Source organism: Microcebus murinus, chromosome 1 (assembly GCF_040939455.1).
Source record: "Microcebus murinus isolate Inina chromosome 1, M.murinus_Inina_mat1.0, whole genome shotgun sequence".
NCBI lineage: Eukaryota > Metazoa > Chordata > Mammalia > Primates > Cheirogaleidae > Microcebus > Microcebus murinus.
In genome coordinates, this window is record NC_134104.1 from 8,784,657 (window position 1) to 8,801,192 (window position 16,536).

Genomic DNA, 16,536 nt, shown 5'->3' on the forward strand with positions numbered 1-16,536 from the left:
GCTGACAGTTTCCTAGGCAGCAGTTCTGAGAGCACCAACTAAAGCCACAGCACCTCTGTCAAAACATGGATGTGCTGTTATTGGTGAGACTGCTCTGAAAACAAACAGCCCCAGACTGATGTGCCCCAGAAAGAAGTTCAACAAAACGTAAGTCAGTGTTCATCAACTGTAACATAAGCTGGTCAACAACAGAGGAAAGATTTAATGCATTAAGCGGCATTACAGAGAGCCCCACAGTGCTCTCTGAGTCGAAGCCTTCCCAGAAGGAAAAGGTGTCTCCATAATCCAGGTTCTTAGTTTGCTAGGGGTCAGACACTTCCTCCTCCTCTTCGTCATCCTCATCTTCTTTCCTGTCCATTTCAGAAGTGTCTGACGACTCACGGAGCAAGACGTATTCTCTGCTACTGAACCCGAACTTGAGTACGTCCTTTTCTTTAAGTTCATGGTATCTCTGTGGCTCGATACGGTTGTTGTTTAAGAAGGTTCCATTGCCTGAGCCAAGGTCGATGATGTAGGGTTTCACGCTTTGGCCAACTGCGCCGTCGGTGCGAGCACATTCCTCAAGCCGGTACTGAAAGACCGCGTGCTGCTTGGAGCAGACGGGTGATCGAGTGGAATGTCTGCAAGGCGGCGGTGCCCACCCAGGGGGTAGGCACTTTGTCGATGTAGGTACATTATTGGAAGCACCTCATCATTTTTAAACGGGTAGAGACGCCACCGTTGTTTTGGGGATACGTGCTTCTGGGGGCTCACTGTATTTAAGGACTACACCTCGGAAGGTGTTGGGGTCCTCGAGAAGTGCCCCAGAAAGTTCAGAGCTTGGTTTTTCTGTAGGGGGCACCTGTCTTTCTTTGTTGCTGCCACCAGGCCGAGGAACCAACTCCTGAGACTCATCACCGCTGCCACTCCCTTCGTCCTTCTGGCCATGCTCCCCGCACCTGGCGTGATAAAGCTCCCGCTCTTCTTCTTGGGCCTGCAGCTGCTGAATGTCTCCATCTTGTCCCCGAGCCTGCCTACTGCCAGGCCTCTCGGTAGACTGTCTCCTTTCTCTCCGGTGGCGTCTGTCTCGGTCCCTGTCCCCAGCTCTCCTGCGTTCCTGCTCTGATGGTGGTGACCGGCACTGCCGATGCTCACGTCCCCTCCGGGGATGATGCTCACATCCCTGCTTCCCTTTGACTGTTGGGTGGGGAGGACTTCGGCTTCTCCTACTCCCAGCAGATTTGCTGCTTCTCCCTGACTTTTTGGTTGGGGACCGGCTCACTCCTCGGGCTCGGTTTCCACGGTGGCCCAGGTGGCCCGGCTCGCTGTCCAGTGGTGATAGGCCAGAGGCACCACATCCTCATCCCGGTGTCTTCGTGAGCTCCTCTGTCCCTCTTAACTGCCTCCATCCTGTGATGTATCTGAGCAAGAGACAAGAGGTTGGTTGAGCTCCTCTTGCGAAGGAAAAATCCCTCAGGCTTTATTTATATAAGGGCACTGATCCCATTTATGAGGGCTCCACCCTCATAAGCTAATCAGCCCCTAAAGGTCCCACCTCTTCATCCTATTGTGCTGGGGGTTAGGTGTCAGCATAGACACATTTTAGGGCGATACGAGCATTCAAACCGTAACAGGCCTGTGTGCTTGAAAAGTGCTGAGAGGGTAGATCCTGAGTGTTCCTAACACAAGAACAAGATAAGTGTATGAGGTGATAGATATGTTAATTAGCTTGATTTAGTCATTTCACTCTCTCTCTCTTTCTCTCTCTCTATATATATCTCCCATGGCATTATTCACTGCAAACATAAACAATTTTTCTTTGTCAATTATACTTTAATAAAGCTGGGGAAAACTGAAATTAAAATAAGTTTAAAAAAGGAATGCACAGGCTGGGTGTGGTGGCTCACGCCTGTAATCCTAGCACTCTGGGAGGCTGAAGCAGGCAGATCGCTCAAGGTCAGGAGTTCGAAACCAGCCTGAGCAAGAGCGAGACCCCGACTCTACTCAAAATAGAAAGAAATTAATTGGCTCACTAAAAATATGTAGAAAAAATTAGCCGGGCATGGTGGTGCATGCCTGTAGTCTCAGCTACTCGGGAGGCTGAGGCAGAAGGATTGCTTGAGCCCAGGAGTCTGAGGTTGCTGTGAGCTAGGCTGATGCCATGGCACTCTAGCCCAGACAACAGAATGAGACTCTGTCTCAAAAAAAAAAAAAAAAAAAAAAAAAAAGGAATGCACACACACACACACACACACACACAGACATGCATGCATGCATTTAATTTTTTTGGAGAGGTGGGTTGTTGTCAAACATTTACCAGCACAGCACTGCGTATATATATGATGAAGCATGGAGAAGATGGCATTCCGGATATTTGGGAGTGCTCGGGGGAGGTTGCAGGTGGATATCCACCCACACCCTCCCTTCACTTGCCATCCACCCGGCCAGCCAACTTCAAAGTTGGGCAACCACCGAGGAATCCTCCCTCCTACGTCGCATCTCTTCGCCAGCTACTGTCTTCTTCCTAAACCTCTCACGGAGCTCATGCTTCCACGTGACGGGAACTGTTTCTCAATTGGAACCCAATTGAGAGAACGGCTCTTCCCAGCGAGTCCTCTCCCGGCGCTTGCAGGGCACAGACTGCTACCAAGAGCGTGGAGGACGGAGGCGCAGAGAGCTCTCTGGGCCTGGCGCAGGTCTTTGGCGAAGAGTGCCGTGGGCACGGGGGGCAGACCCCTGCAAAACCCCCGTGAGGAACACGCATAAAGGGGACTTAGAGAAGTTCAAAAGGAGAGACGAAAGGCAAGGTCCCCGAGAAAAGGAAAGTGGCATCCCAGTGTGGCCTGTGCAGAAACGAGGGCAGGACACGGAAGAGGGTGGGCAGAGCCCCTGCAGAGAGAGGCAGACCACAATGGGGGCTGCGTTCTGAAGTCGTTTCTCGGGCTGGGGCCAGTGAGGGTGGCAGGGCTGAGCGAATGTGGCCCGCAGTTTGTCAAACTCCTGGGCGAGAAGCTCAGGAGGGGGGAGCATGAAGGGAAGCTGGGGCGGGGGGCTTTGTGAGAGCTGCCCACTGGCTTCTGCAATGCCAGCCGGGTCCTGAGGCTGCCCGCAACGTCTGTGTCCACAGGACAGTCACCACCTGCGCGCCAAGGCAGACACCGCTCAGCTTGCGTGTGCTTCTCTGCGCCAAGAACAAGACCTCCAGCTGCCTCCCTCTCCTCCTCTTCGGAGCCCTGCACCCAGCCTGACTGCTTTCCTTGTAGCTTTCCTCCGCCAGCTCCTGGCAGCTCTGCCCATGTGCTGGGCTCCCTCCCTCGCTGATATCGGGAGCTTGCTACATATAATTCTTAGGTGTGGATGTAGCAGTGCCCACATCAGCTCCTAGGAGAGCAAATACACACAGAGCATAGTTTTCAATTCCTCATGGGCTTTAATAGATCTGTTGTTTTCACCCCAGCCTGTATTTCAAGGCCTCTGGGCAAGGTTCAACATTGGTTGACACTTGGACCAGGTAGCCCAACTTTTCTTTCTTTCCTTCCTTCCCTTCCTCCTTCTTTATTTCCTTCCCCCTTCTTTCTTTCTTTCTTTCTTTCTTTCTTTCTTTCTTTCTTTCTTTCTTTCTTTCTTTCTTTCTTTCTTTCTTTCTTTCTTTCTTTCTTTCTTTCTTTTTTTTTTTTTGAGACAGAGTCTTGCTCTGTTGCCCAGGCTAGAGTACCAGGGCATCAGCCTAGCTCACAGCAACCTCAGACTCATGGGCTCAAGCAATCCTTCTGCCTCAGCCTCCTGAGTAGCTGGGACTACAGGCATGTGCCACCATGCCTGGCTAATTATTTTTTTATATATGTTTTTAGTTGTCCAACTAATTTCTTTCTATTTTTAGTAGAGATGAGGTCTCACTGTTGCTCAGGCTGGTCTTGAACTCCCCACCTTGAGTGATCCTCCCACCTCAGTCTCCCAGAGTGCTAGGATTACAGGCATGAGCCACCACGTCCGGCTTCCTTCCTTCCTTCCTTCCTTCCTTCCTTCCTTCCTTCCTTCCTTCCTTCCTTCCTTCCTTCCTTCCTTCCTTCCTTCCTCCCTCCCTCCCTCCCTCCCTCTCTCTCTCTCTCTCTCTCTCTCTCTCTTTCTTTCTTGAATGCCCATCCAACCCCAACTTTACTAATGTGGGCAAAACAAGGTCAGCAGTGCCCCCTTCCAGAATGTGGCTTAGCTTACTCTGAGCATGTCCTAGGTTATACGAAGACAGAATGCAACCGAGTAAAAGTGTGTTTGTAGCTGGCAACTTGGAATTCAGCAGGTAAAGACACTATTCAATCAAGGCAACCAGGATATCGGAGGATCCAAAAGAGCTTGAGTCCACTTGATGGGAAAATGCAAATTGAAGATGTGGCTTCACGCCTCCACCAGAGCAAGGAGCCAGTCGGTCCCACCCTTAAGAGGTGGGTTCTGAGTTCACGTGGCCTACCCTGGAGGCTGACTGTCCCCAGGGTCAGAAGTCAGGTGGCCTTAGCATCGAAGACCTTATTCCCTCTGCCTCTTTACTTCTGTGCTCCCTGGTGTGTTGAGCTGGAAATACTTGTCCCTGCTCCAGCCCCAGGGAACCTCTCTACTCAGCAAAGGCCCTTGTTCCTCTATACTCATGCACATGCTAGAACATTCCTTAATGGATGGTTTTCATCTGGTTATACAACAGTCTGCAATCTTACAGGAATCATTCATTCATTCTTTCATCCATTCATTATTTTCATTCCACTTCATTCTGCCTCGGACAGATGTGGCGTGGGCACAGCTTGCCAACAGTTGCTGACAATTGTCCCTGAGAGAGAGAGGCAGAGTACCTTGGCTTCCTTCTGGGCAAGGGGCCGAGGGAGACAGCGCAGGCTTCATCCCTGTACAAAGACTAGCACAGCATGAAGATGCCGGTAGGATGAGAAAGCCTCCTGCAGAAATAGGATGGAAGGGAAGCATTTCATTACCTCCGTCGCCGGGCCACTGTTTTATTATTTCCTGCCTGTTTGGGTGTTGCTAGGGCTCTGTCTAGTCTTCCCGGACTGGAAGGGAAACAGTCTGCTTCTATAGCACATTTATCATTTTCAGGCTTTTCGACTAGCTGCAAAACTGGATGAGACATTCTCTTAAAAAAAATGGGAGCATCCTCTGGTTAGATGAAAAGGAGCCGCTCCACAGCTCTTTGCGATTTGGCAGCCGCCCTGAGACGCTCCTTGGCCGGGGTTGCGGGCGTGGCTGCTCTTATCACATTGTGCCGAAATTCCCTGCACTGTTTGCCCAGCTGGTATGTGTTTAGAGAGCTGTTCAGAGTCTCCCATAGAAAGGCAAGCTTTCCGTTCCCAGAGAAACCGCAGTGATTACGTACATATAAGAGAGAGGCATCATGATGACTAATCAGAACTGAATCAATGATTCCCTTTTTGCATTATAAATGATGAGGTTTATGGTGGACGACTTTAAGCAGGAGTGTGGATGTGACTTCCGGGTGCAGGAGAACTGTACAAATGCCATTGTGCATGGGACCTGCCAGTTGGGAAAAGGACTAGAAACGTCGATGATGGGATTAGGGTGCCCATTGAAAATCTGACCCGGGAAATGCTTAGCCTTTGTAATAGGAGAAAATATTATCAGAGGAAGCAAGAACTCTCGGTTAGCTACGTGCAGTCATTCGAGGACACCCAGCCTAACCTCTCTGTCCATGTGGGGAACTTTCTACAAAACCTGACCTTCAATCCTGAAGAATCTCACGTTCCCCTAAATTTCCATGCAGCCAAGAAAGGAGAAGGCAGCCTGTGTAGGAATACAGCAGTGGCAGGAAGCTCATCACCTCCTGAGACTGTTCCAGTTTTTGAATGGCTTTCATTATTTGAGGAGTCTCCTCACCTGTAGCTGAAAATCTCCTCCCTGTAACTTTTACCTGTGGGTCTTAGCGCTGCCCTTTGGAACCATACAGTAAACCCTAGCTTCCCTCACACTGTGGTTCCCGCAACATTTAGCGATGACACCACTGTTTGTTCTGTCTGGTGTCTCCTGTCTGACTGTCCTTGCTGCTTTCTGTTGCTAAGGAATTCATCACCACACGGCCACCTTCCAGTTCTGAACTTATGGGGTCCATGTGTTGGTCATATATGGAGCTGTTGCCTCCTTTGTCCACGACACTGTATCTTTATTAATTAATCCATCTTAAGAGCTTGTTTTTTGTTTGTTTGTTTTTTTTTCCAGCAGCTCTTAGCTCCTGCTTACCCTAAAGCCTGAAGAACAATCAATTTCCTATCCTCTCAAAGTTTTAAGCACTTGAGGAGTTGGAAAGAAGCAGAAACACAAATTTTGACTTAGTTACTATGGACTTGTTTTGTTATTATCCAGGCCTCTGTCTGTGGCATTTTATATTAGAATCTTCAGTAAGTGGATATATTATTCACTTTACCTATTTCTGCATATTTAATGTGATAGAACCACACTAAGATCCATGTTCTTCTTTGGGAATGGTGGCTGGAACTTTGTTAGATTTTGGAAAAATCTGCATGTGCTGGTCACAGGCACCTGAGCAGGTCAACAAGCTGAAGGTGTATTTTCCATAAGGAGCTACCCCTGCCGCAGGTAGGAGTCTGAGGGCATTTGTGTGGGGTGTTTACAGAGCCAGGGGAAATTCTTATGGTATTCTGGAAATGCACTTTGTGTGCCTGGTGCTGGTGTTTAGATCTGGCTGAGCAAAATTGTGCCAGGCATAGCCCCAGCCTTCAGGGTCAAGTACAGCCTTTGTATTATAGTAACTGCCCCTGGGCAGGCCCTCCAAAATCATGTGTCGGGTGGGCAAATCCATTCGAAAGTGTCTGTTATACTTTCCTGAAGCAATAGATAGAACCTGTGGACATATCTGCTTCGAGTGGACCGAGCCTGTCAGAAAATCTCTCTCTATCTCCTTTACTGTCAATCTGATGATCATCTCGGACTAGAAAGGGTGATTGACTTAGCAATGGGAGACTTGGCTTTTGGGAAGGAAGGCGAAGAGAACATTTTCTATCTTCCCACCTCCCTGGGTTGAATTTTTAGGTTAAATCCCAGGAGCCCAGGTTTGTCTCTCTGTTCTTTGAATTTCTTCAGCACTTATGGTTTATTTTGTTATCTTTTTTTTAAGACAGAGTCTCACTCTGTTGCCCAGGCTAGAGTGCAGTGGTGTCATCATAGCTCACAGCAACCTCAAATTCTTGGGCTCAAGCGATCCTCCTGCCTCAACCTCCCGATTAGCTGGGACTATAGGTGCGCACCACTGTGCCTGGCTGATTTTTTCTATTTCTGGTAGAGATGGGGACTTTGCTCTTGTTCAGGCTGATCTTGAACTGCTGAGCTCAAGTGACCCTCCTGCCTCAGCCTCCCAGAGTGCTAGGATTACAGGTGTGAGCCACTGTGCCTGCTAGCACCTGTGGCCTATGTTAAACACTTGGGCATTTACAAATTTAATAGGCCTGTTAACTTTTCCCCACGAATACACCTCACCTCTCCAGCTAGATTGTTCCATCTTTTATATCCTCCACTCTTAAACATGGGATTTTCCCCGCCAAAGTCCTGGATAAATAGATGTGGAATTAAATCATTGAGATCTGAGAAGAGTAAGTTTCTTTCTCATAAGAAAGGGCCAGTCAAAAAGGAAAAGAGGCTTTTGGGAAATTCCTACTCTGTGCCCGGCTCTGGGCTAGTAACGTTACATTTGATATTTCCTATAATCTCCATAAGGCCCTCAACGAAGTATTATGATACTCATTTAGCAGACGAAGAAACTAAGTTTCACAGAGAACTTAGGGAACTTACCCAAGTTCATAAAAAGAATACAAGACTAGGCAGGACTTGAACTCGGGTCTCTCTGCCTGCAGGGGCAGCAGTGTAAGGAGCCTGTCCTGCCCCCGTGCAGGTGCAGTGGGGCTGGAAGTGAAGACATTGCTTGTGGCTGTGCTGCTCCATGGCCAAAGAGTTGATGTTGCAATCTTGGTTCTGAATTCCACTTGGCAGGCCGGGCAGGCCGGGCAGGCCGGGCGCTCAGGCAGGTTTCCATGCCGCAGTCCTGAGAGAGCAGCCTCTTCTTTGGGGAACCTTAGTCTTTGCTCTTAAAGTCTCCAACTGTATGTGAAATGTACATGGGAAGTTGGTTTTGTGATAAAGGAGGCATTTACATCATTGGGGAAAGAATGGATTATTGAACACATTATGTTTTTGCAATTGACTGTTATTTGGTAACATTAAAAAATAATCAAGCTAAGATTTAAGAAGTTAAAAAATTAAAAAATTAAGTTATATCCCTAACTTTTCTTTCCTATGTGGCTCTTATCTGTGAGAGTCCTATGTGGGCAATTTTCTTTCCCATTTTACTGCAGAAAAATGAATAAATTGGAAAATAGTTAATATCCTAAAGCAAAGTATGTTTATGAGGGACCCTTTCGTGCACCTGGCAGTGTACTCTGTGATGTCACCAAGTGCTGACCAATTGTTTGCTTGGGTGTCTAAGAAATTAGTCCCTTTTTAGTCTGGTCTGAAAGATTCATGTTGGAATAGAGGATACTTTTATTGAAAAGCTCCCCCACCCCATAGTCATGTTATAGATTAACATTGTGTGGGCTTTGTCTATTTGAGACCTGTCAATCTTGTCCCTTTGTAGGTCTTTGGCAATGCAGGGAGTTAAATGGACACGTTCAAGTCATGCACTCCAAAGATGGCTGGTTATGTGTCAAATCTCATTATAATGGAAGATGAAAGTGAAAGATAACTGCCTGACCTTTGCCCTGTCTTGGCATTCAAATCCCAAATGAATGTTGGTTTACCGAGTGCAAAGCCAGGTTGTGTTGGGTACTTTGTGACAGGAGGAACTACATAGGCATGACGAATTTACTCTTATGCCAGTGAACACGTTTATTGTTTCTGTTTTTGGTCTATACTTTTGGACTAGATTTCATTGTATTATTCATTTAAAAAAGCACTAGCCGGAGCAAGAGCAAGACCTTGTCTCTACTAAAAATAGAAAGAAATTAGCTGGACAACTAAAAAAAAAATATATATATATATATATATACATACATATATATATATATATATATATAATTAGCTAGGCATGGTGGCACATGTCTGTATTCCCAGCTACCCAGCTACTCAGGAGGCTGAGGCAGAAAGATTGCTTAAGCTCCGGAGTTTGAGGTTGCTGTGAGCTGGGCTGATGCCACGGCACTTTAGCCTGGGCAACAGAGCCAGAATCTGTCCCTCCCAAAAAATAAATAAAAAATAAAAATAAAAATAAAAAAAAGCAAAGCACACTTTGGATACTAAATACTAAATTCAAATATGTGAAATACAGGGATACCCTCCTGAAACATTTTTTCGTATATTTGAGTATATACAACAATAAAATAATGTGATTATTCATAGCGCGAAATGAAACTCAGCATGAAAAGGATTCAATGCAATTTCTTTAAAGACAATTTTCCTAATTTAGATGCAATATGATGTTGTCAATTTTTATACAACTTTAAGAACAGAATCTGTAATGAAGTCAGATACAGTACATTTTATAATTACAATATCCCAAATCCCTCAAATTCAATTTGGCTCATGGTAAGTGCAAATGAGACTCCCTTATCATTTTCTTTCTCCCTTTATTTTGTATTTTACCAAATTATAGTTTCAGACATATAAAATCCTGCCCCTAACACACACTTGAGTTTCCTTACAGTCAGAGATGTCTAGAAGCTGAAGAGAGAACTAAAAAGCTATGAGATACTGAAAAGGAGCTTTGGTTATAATTAAAGTAAAAATAGAGCTGCAGAATTTATGCAATTTTTCTGGCTAATTAAAGCAAAAATCCACAGGACAGAATAGGAACTGGGAACTGTAAGAATGTGCCCAATGGGATAGAAGTCACCATTTGAAACGATTCTTTTTTTCTACATTAACTTTATTGGTTGAACAGGCATAATTCCCTGAAAAATCTGTGGTTTATTTCTAAGGTTCAATTAATGTATTAAGGAAATGTCAATATCTTAGCTGTTATGTAGCTAGCTTTCTTTTTTAAAAAATCAAAGGACATGCATTTGAGGATAAGAAAGGATTTCATATGATTTTGCAAGTCCTTGTATCTTGTGTCTATGTTGAAATGATCATATTCAACACAATGACTGCTGCATTAGAAAAAAAATTATTTTCCTTGGGGCCATAGCGTTTTATTACAAAAAATAAAATAAAAACTTTGAAAACAAAATGATACTTTCTAATTTAATGAAAAATTTGCTATTTTTTTTATTTTTTTCTGTGTGTGAGTTATATGCAACTTGAAAAATAGTTCATGTGGCTCCCAAGGTACAGAGAAGTGCGAGTTACATATGCTTTCACGAGGCCCCAGGCTCAAAACTAGTGTGAGTTAAATATAACTCACATGGTAGTTAATGTGTTAAATCCAAATGGGAGGCCTGAGTTTAGGGCTTGTCCCAGACTCAGATTATGTCCCACTGCAGAGCTGCCCAGCCCTGTTGCTTACTGGCTGGAGAGGCCCAGCAATGACTGGGGTTCCTGCAGTCACAAAGTCAGCTTACTGCTGCTGCCACTGTGCCAGGTCAAGTGCCCTCCATGCAGTACCGACTGGACAGAAAACACTGCACCTTGAAGAGGCTGGTGGATGCATTTTGAAAGTGTGGAGCAGCTAGAACCCCATGTGGATCACTTTGCATAGAAGGAGGTGGTGGATAGGAATGGGCTTGTCGATCAATTCTCTCCCTTTCCCCGCCTGCTCCCCTGCCCTCTATACTGTTCTGAGATGCAATGGTCCGTACGACCTTCCTGAAGACATGCGAGAACAAGCAACCAACCAGGCTGCTATAAAGCCGTGGCCAGTGCAGTAACCCTGGTATTTGGTCTCCCTTTCCTCTGCCACACTGCTCTCTCCCTCCATTCCTGCTTTCCTGGGATCGCACTTTGCAGCGAAATGTGTGCACACGAACATACACCGTAGGCTCTGCTGTGTAGGGATCCTGGGCTAAGAGGCTCAGAACCAGTATTGGCCCTAGAAAGCAAGCCCCCTGATGGGCTTTGGTAGTGGTACGCGGTTGGCGACACATCACAATCATGAAAACTTTTATCTGCAGTTAATCAGTTAATCCAGACACTGGGACACTTGCTCCATTTTGGGGCAATAATAACCATAAAGACTGAGATGTGAGTTGACGACTTTTGAAAGCACTGGGAACATTGCAGAAAGAAAACAGGCTATTGTCGTAGGTGCAGCCCAGCTAATTGCCATCTTGAGTATTTCTGCAGTAGCTTTGCAGGGGTCCTCAAACTTTTTAATCAGGGGGCCAGTTCACTGTCCCTCAGATCATTGGAGGGCCATTGGAGAGTGCGGCGCACATTCCACCCACGCGCACTGTGGGCCCGGGATGAGTCGGCTGCTAAGCAGGACAGGCAGCGGCGGCAAAAACACCCAGTGGGCCGGATAAATGTCCTTGGCGGGCCCACATGGCCTGCAGGCCATAGTTTGAGGACCCCTGCTTTAAGGGAAGTGCTCATCTCTGAAAGCCACAGGGTAGAAGGTCCTAAAACTCAGGATCTGATTATAAGGGTGGCAGAAATGCAAAAGGCGCTAATTGTGCAGACTTCACAGCTCCTCAATGTCAAAGTCAAGTCCCCGATGGGGGACAGAGTGGGCCCCCAAGACCCTGGATGATGACATTCACTTGGCCAAGACTGAGATATTGTATCCCCCAATTCCCTGAAGCTTCCTGGCTGGCAGAAGCTGTTCTCAATAACTTGAGGGACAACAGCTTCCTCTTCCTTGGGGGTTATGCTATGACCACACCTGGAGGGCTCTGCAGGTTGACCCTTTTTTATCTCTAGGTCTGCCCCCAATATCCCTCATTGTTTCCTGGCTAGCAACAGAGTCATCTGTGAGCACAGCGTCAGTGAGTAAGTATAATCCCTGATTCAAGAGAAAACAATGTACGTGTCAAAGGACTTACAGGGAATTGGCAAACAAGTAGCAGCAAAACCCACATGGGGTGGATTTTGAGGGTGTTAGCTTGTCACAGTCCACTGAAGCTGGTCTGTTGGGGTGGCTCCTGGACATTTAGACAGGATGAAGGTCTATAATTGATAAGGTGAACATGCTGGAGTATATTTGGCATTATTTTGAGGAAGAGGTTAAAGCTGAAGGAGCTGTGAATGTCAGAATGAATTTACTGCGCAAATCTTGAGAACCTACCACCTAACTATGTTTCTTGAAAGAGACCGGAAGACCCTTTATGAAGGTGTCAAGGTTGTACAAAGAAAGGGCTCACCGACATCTTTGAGAAGCTCAGCATCTGTCTTTTGTAAGTCAGGTTTGGTGGCGATAGACTCCACCATGGAACTGAACTCCTTTACGTTGAGAATGATAAGATTCCAGACTTACAAAAAGCCTTCTCCGAACCACCAGAGGCAAAGTGGCCATAATTATCGTCCAAAGCACTGCAGAGTAGCAGTGAGCACCTTAACCTTCAGAGATTCGTAGCAGTGGCTAATAGATCATGATGCTCCTAGCCATGAGAAAGATGGACAGCTGCCTAGGGCATTACTAAGGTTGAATAATAATAATAAAAAAGAAAGCTGGAGAACAGAAAGTTAGCATCAGTCACCGCAATGGGAAATTGTGGCCTCTTACTCAGTTTTCAAATGTAAGCCAGTTTATAGGTCTAGAATTCATAGACTGAAGGGCAGGCTGAGGTCTCCCTGAAGAAGAGCTCTATTTCCCACAAGTATACATGAACATTTATTCTTCTAATCCTTCTCTTTAAGGAATTTGCAGCCGTTTCCTCAAGGAACTAGTACTAGAGAATGGCGAACATCCATTGTTTTTGAGGACTACTATTAATACATACAAGGTCTGAGCTGACACTGGAACCAGGGTCTCTACAATGCCTATATTGCCCCTCCTTGCAGTTAAATTAGTGGCTTTAGGAAGCCAGGTGATAAATGAAGTTTTACCCCAAGTCCATTTCATAATGGGTCTATTAGGTCCATTGGGTCCAAAAAACTACCTTATGGTTATTTCTCAAAATATGATACATTTAGTGGTTTGCAGAACTCCCGATAGGGTTCCTGACTTGTGGAGCAAGGGATATTGGGGTAGGAAGAGCCAAGTAGAATATTTGAGACTGTTCTTTCCCCATTATCCAAGACAGTAATCAGAAATAATATGATGTTCCAGGAGGAATTGCAGATACTATTGCCATCGTCAAAAACATAAAAGACGCATATACCCCATAATATCTGCATTCAATTTATCCACTGTGTCCTTGTAAAAACAAGAAAAATCATGGCAGATGCTATCAGGTAATAGCTCCCTTAAAGCTGTTGTGCTGTATTTACTGGTGAAGATCGGTACACATTTCCAAACATTGTATGTGACTACTGGTCTGGAAAGTGCTTTTTTCTCAGAAATCTGTAGGAGGATCCATAGGGGTTGGTCTTTGTATGGCAAGGACAGCAGTACACGTGCACTGTCTACACGTCTGTGGGGACCTCGGTCACGCCGACATTCCGCAGAACATTGCTCTGGTCCACCTGTGAATGACACCGTGCTATTTGGACTTGCTAATCAGGGAGTGGCAAGTGTCATAGATACCTTTATTACAGGGGTCCTCAACCAGGGGCATTTTGAACCCCAGGGGGTATTTGGGGCATGTCTGGAGACATTTTTGGTTGTTATAACTGGGGGAGTATGAGCAACTGGCACTCAGTGGGCAGAGCCCATATCCTGCCGTACAAAGGGTAGTGCCCCGCCCCTACAGGGAATTATCTGGCCCCAAAAGCCAAGAGTGCCAAGGTTGGGAAACATTGTCCTAGAGGACACCCAAGGTGGGAGATTAACCCTATGAAAATTCGGGGGTATGTCACATGAACAAAGTTTCTAGGGGCTAAGTAGTCTGGGGCATGCTAGAACATTCTTCTTTTTAAGGTAAAGGATAAATGGCACATATTAGTTACTTAAAACATTTGCTGGATGAATAAGTGAATGAAAGGCATACAGGAAAGTTCCCTGTGCAAGAGAAGGATGCTTGGGAGAGAGAGTTCCCCAGAGGAAGGCGGAAGTTTGCTGTGGCCAGAGGCCAGGAGAAAGGATGGAGGTGCAGCCTGGGAGAAGGCTCTGGTTTATACGGTTTACATGCTGTTCATTAGACACCTGCCCACAGAAGCAGGAGGGCAAACCAGTGGCTTGCATCTGGTTCATGTTCTAGAAAGATCACTTTAGGCCTCGGTAGAGAGGCTGTCCTGAAAGGCTATGAGACCAGAGTCAGTGAGACTCATCTGGCCCTTTTCACAATGTCTGGCTGAGAAACCGTGGACACCTGTACCAGGACAGGATGGAAACAGAATAAAGGGAGAAACAATACACCAGGAGATTTAGGAGAAGAAATTATCAGGATTTAATGGCTGAGCTGGGAATGTGGGTAGAGGGAGAAGGAGGCGTAGAAAAGAACTCCCAGGTCTCTGGGTCCTTGGGTGATTGGGGAACACAGGAAAAGAACACAGTTTTAGGTGACAGCTTTGAGGAGGTCATGAGTTTTGTTTTGGATATTTTGCCATTTACAGATGTGGGGCACACAAGAGGAAGTGTCTAGCTGGCAACTGGCAGATTGGGAGAGTTTCAGCTGAAGATGGGGACTTGGGAGTCCGCATGTGACGGGGGTTGTTTGAAGCTGCGGAATGAGTGAGATCATTCCAGCAAGGAAGGGAAATACTTCCTGGGTATGATTACATTTCATCCTCAGAGCCACTCTGGAGGGGAATATTATTCTCATTATTGATGAGAAACTGAGGCTCAGAGAGTTTATCTGGACTCATGTGGACATGGCTGATACATCATGGAACTAATCAGTTCTAACCCAGGCATTTCTGCCTCTCAGTCTTACTCCACCATCCTGTAATTTACCTTTTTTTCATAATTCTATGGGATTTGACTTTCAAATACCTGTGGATGGCAGTTTCTCAAAATTACCAGTGCATTTGCACTTTGATCCAGGTACCCCACTTCTGTAGGAATTGACCTTACTTTCAGAACTGGACACGTACAAAATAGCACACGCACAATGCTATTCATTGCAACCCTGTTTAAAATAGCAAAAGACTGGACACAGCAGGAGGGAAGGGTTAGACGAACTGTGGAGCATCCATACAATGGAATACCATGTAGCTGTACAAAAAGAGTAAGGAAGCTCCCAGTGAATGATTCAGAGAAGGCCTCTGGGGTATGTTGTCAAGTTAAACAAAAACAGCAACAGAACCCAATGTGTCTAACACTGTGTGTCGTGTGCTCTCTTTTGGGTAACAAAGTGAAAAAATAAGAACATATGTTAGTATTTGCTTATATCTGTGGAAGGAAACACAAAGGATATGAGATACTTATTGAACTAGTTACTTCCAAGGGTGGTGAAGAAAGGAGTAGAAGGACATGGAATGGCAGTAATCTCTCAGCCGACATCTTTCAGATTAGAGCCACGTGAATACAGTTGCTATTCGAAATACTCAAAACATTGACAGTGGGGTATGCTCACTCGTTAGCACCTATCTCCTTTTGAAATTGGTTTCTGCCCCTGGAATGATGTATTTGGCGTATGGATTTATAATATTCCTATATTTAGCCACCAAATTGATTGATAGATCCATCATCTATCCATCCATATAATTATTTTCATTTATGTGTCAGGTGCTGGGCTAGCCACAGGGCAAATACTTGAGAAAACAAACATAGTTCCTCCCTTAATTCTAGATACAAAGACGGAGATTAGTCAAATCACCCACAAATACACTAACATGTCAACCACGCTGCAAAAACGTGTATGAAAGGACCAAGTCATCCCAGGATGGGGTTGGGAGGGCATTTAGCACAGGCTTTCCTGAGGAAATGGCTTCTGAACTTCCGAAAGGCAGGAGGTCATCTGCAAAGAGAGGGAGGACAGACAGGCAGAGGGAACAGTATTTGCAAAGGCTCTGAGGCAAGATCGTGCACAGGATTTGAAGAACACAAAGAAGGCAGGCTGAGGGGATGTGGCGGGTGTGTTAGAGAGGGAGGGGGTGCAAATGTGCGGGATCCCCCAGGGCACGTGGAGGATGAAGGTCTTTGTAATGAAAGATGAACTGGAAGGCATTGGGGAGGTTTAGACTACAGTGGAACAACATGGTCCCCTGTGTGTTTTACGATGCCCACTGGGGACTCTTCAGAGAAGGGTGGGCGTGAAGAGCAAGGGTTGGTCAGGAGACTAGTTGGGTGGCTATCGCTGCACAGGGGGCGAGAGGAGACCTTGTTTGGGCCAGGGGGGAGGGGAGCAGGGAGGAGGTTAGGGTTAGGAGAAGTAGATGCATTCAAGAGAAAAATGACACCTAGAAGACTGCACGAAGAGACGTCTGCACGGAGAGAAGCCGTCCGACATGGAAAGGTGTCTGGTGGGTACCGAGGAACAGACGGGGCTGCCATTTCCTGAAAGCAGACACTCGGGCAGGTGTTTGTGCAGGGGCACGTTGGGTCCGGGGACTCTTGGG

General features: G+C 46.1%; 1 protein-coding gene across 1 annotated transcript in view; it reads right to left on the reverse strand.

Moving 5' to 3' along the window:
• Positions 1–301: 301 nt before the first annotated feature.
• The window catches only part of LOC105881277 (smad nuclear-interacting protein 1-like), a 106,513-nt gene continuing 90,278 nt past the window's right edge, over positions 302–16,536 (reverse strand). Inside the window, 3 exon segments of the mRNA XM_076000457.1 lie at positions 302–600; positions 603–729; positions 731–1,304. Of these exon segments, the coding sequence (XP_075856572.1) occupies positions 302–600; positions 603–729; positions 731–1,304 (1,000 nt within the window).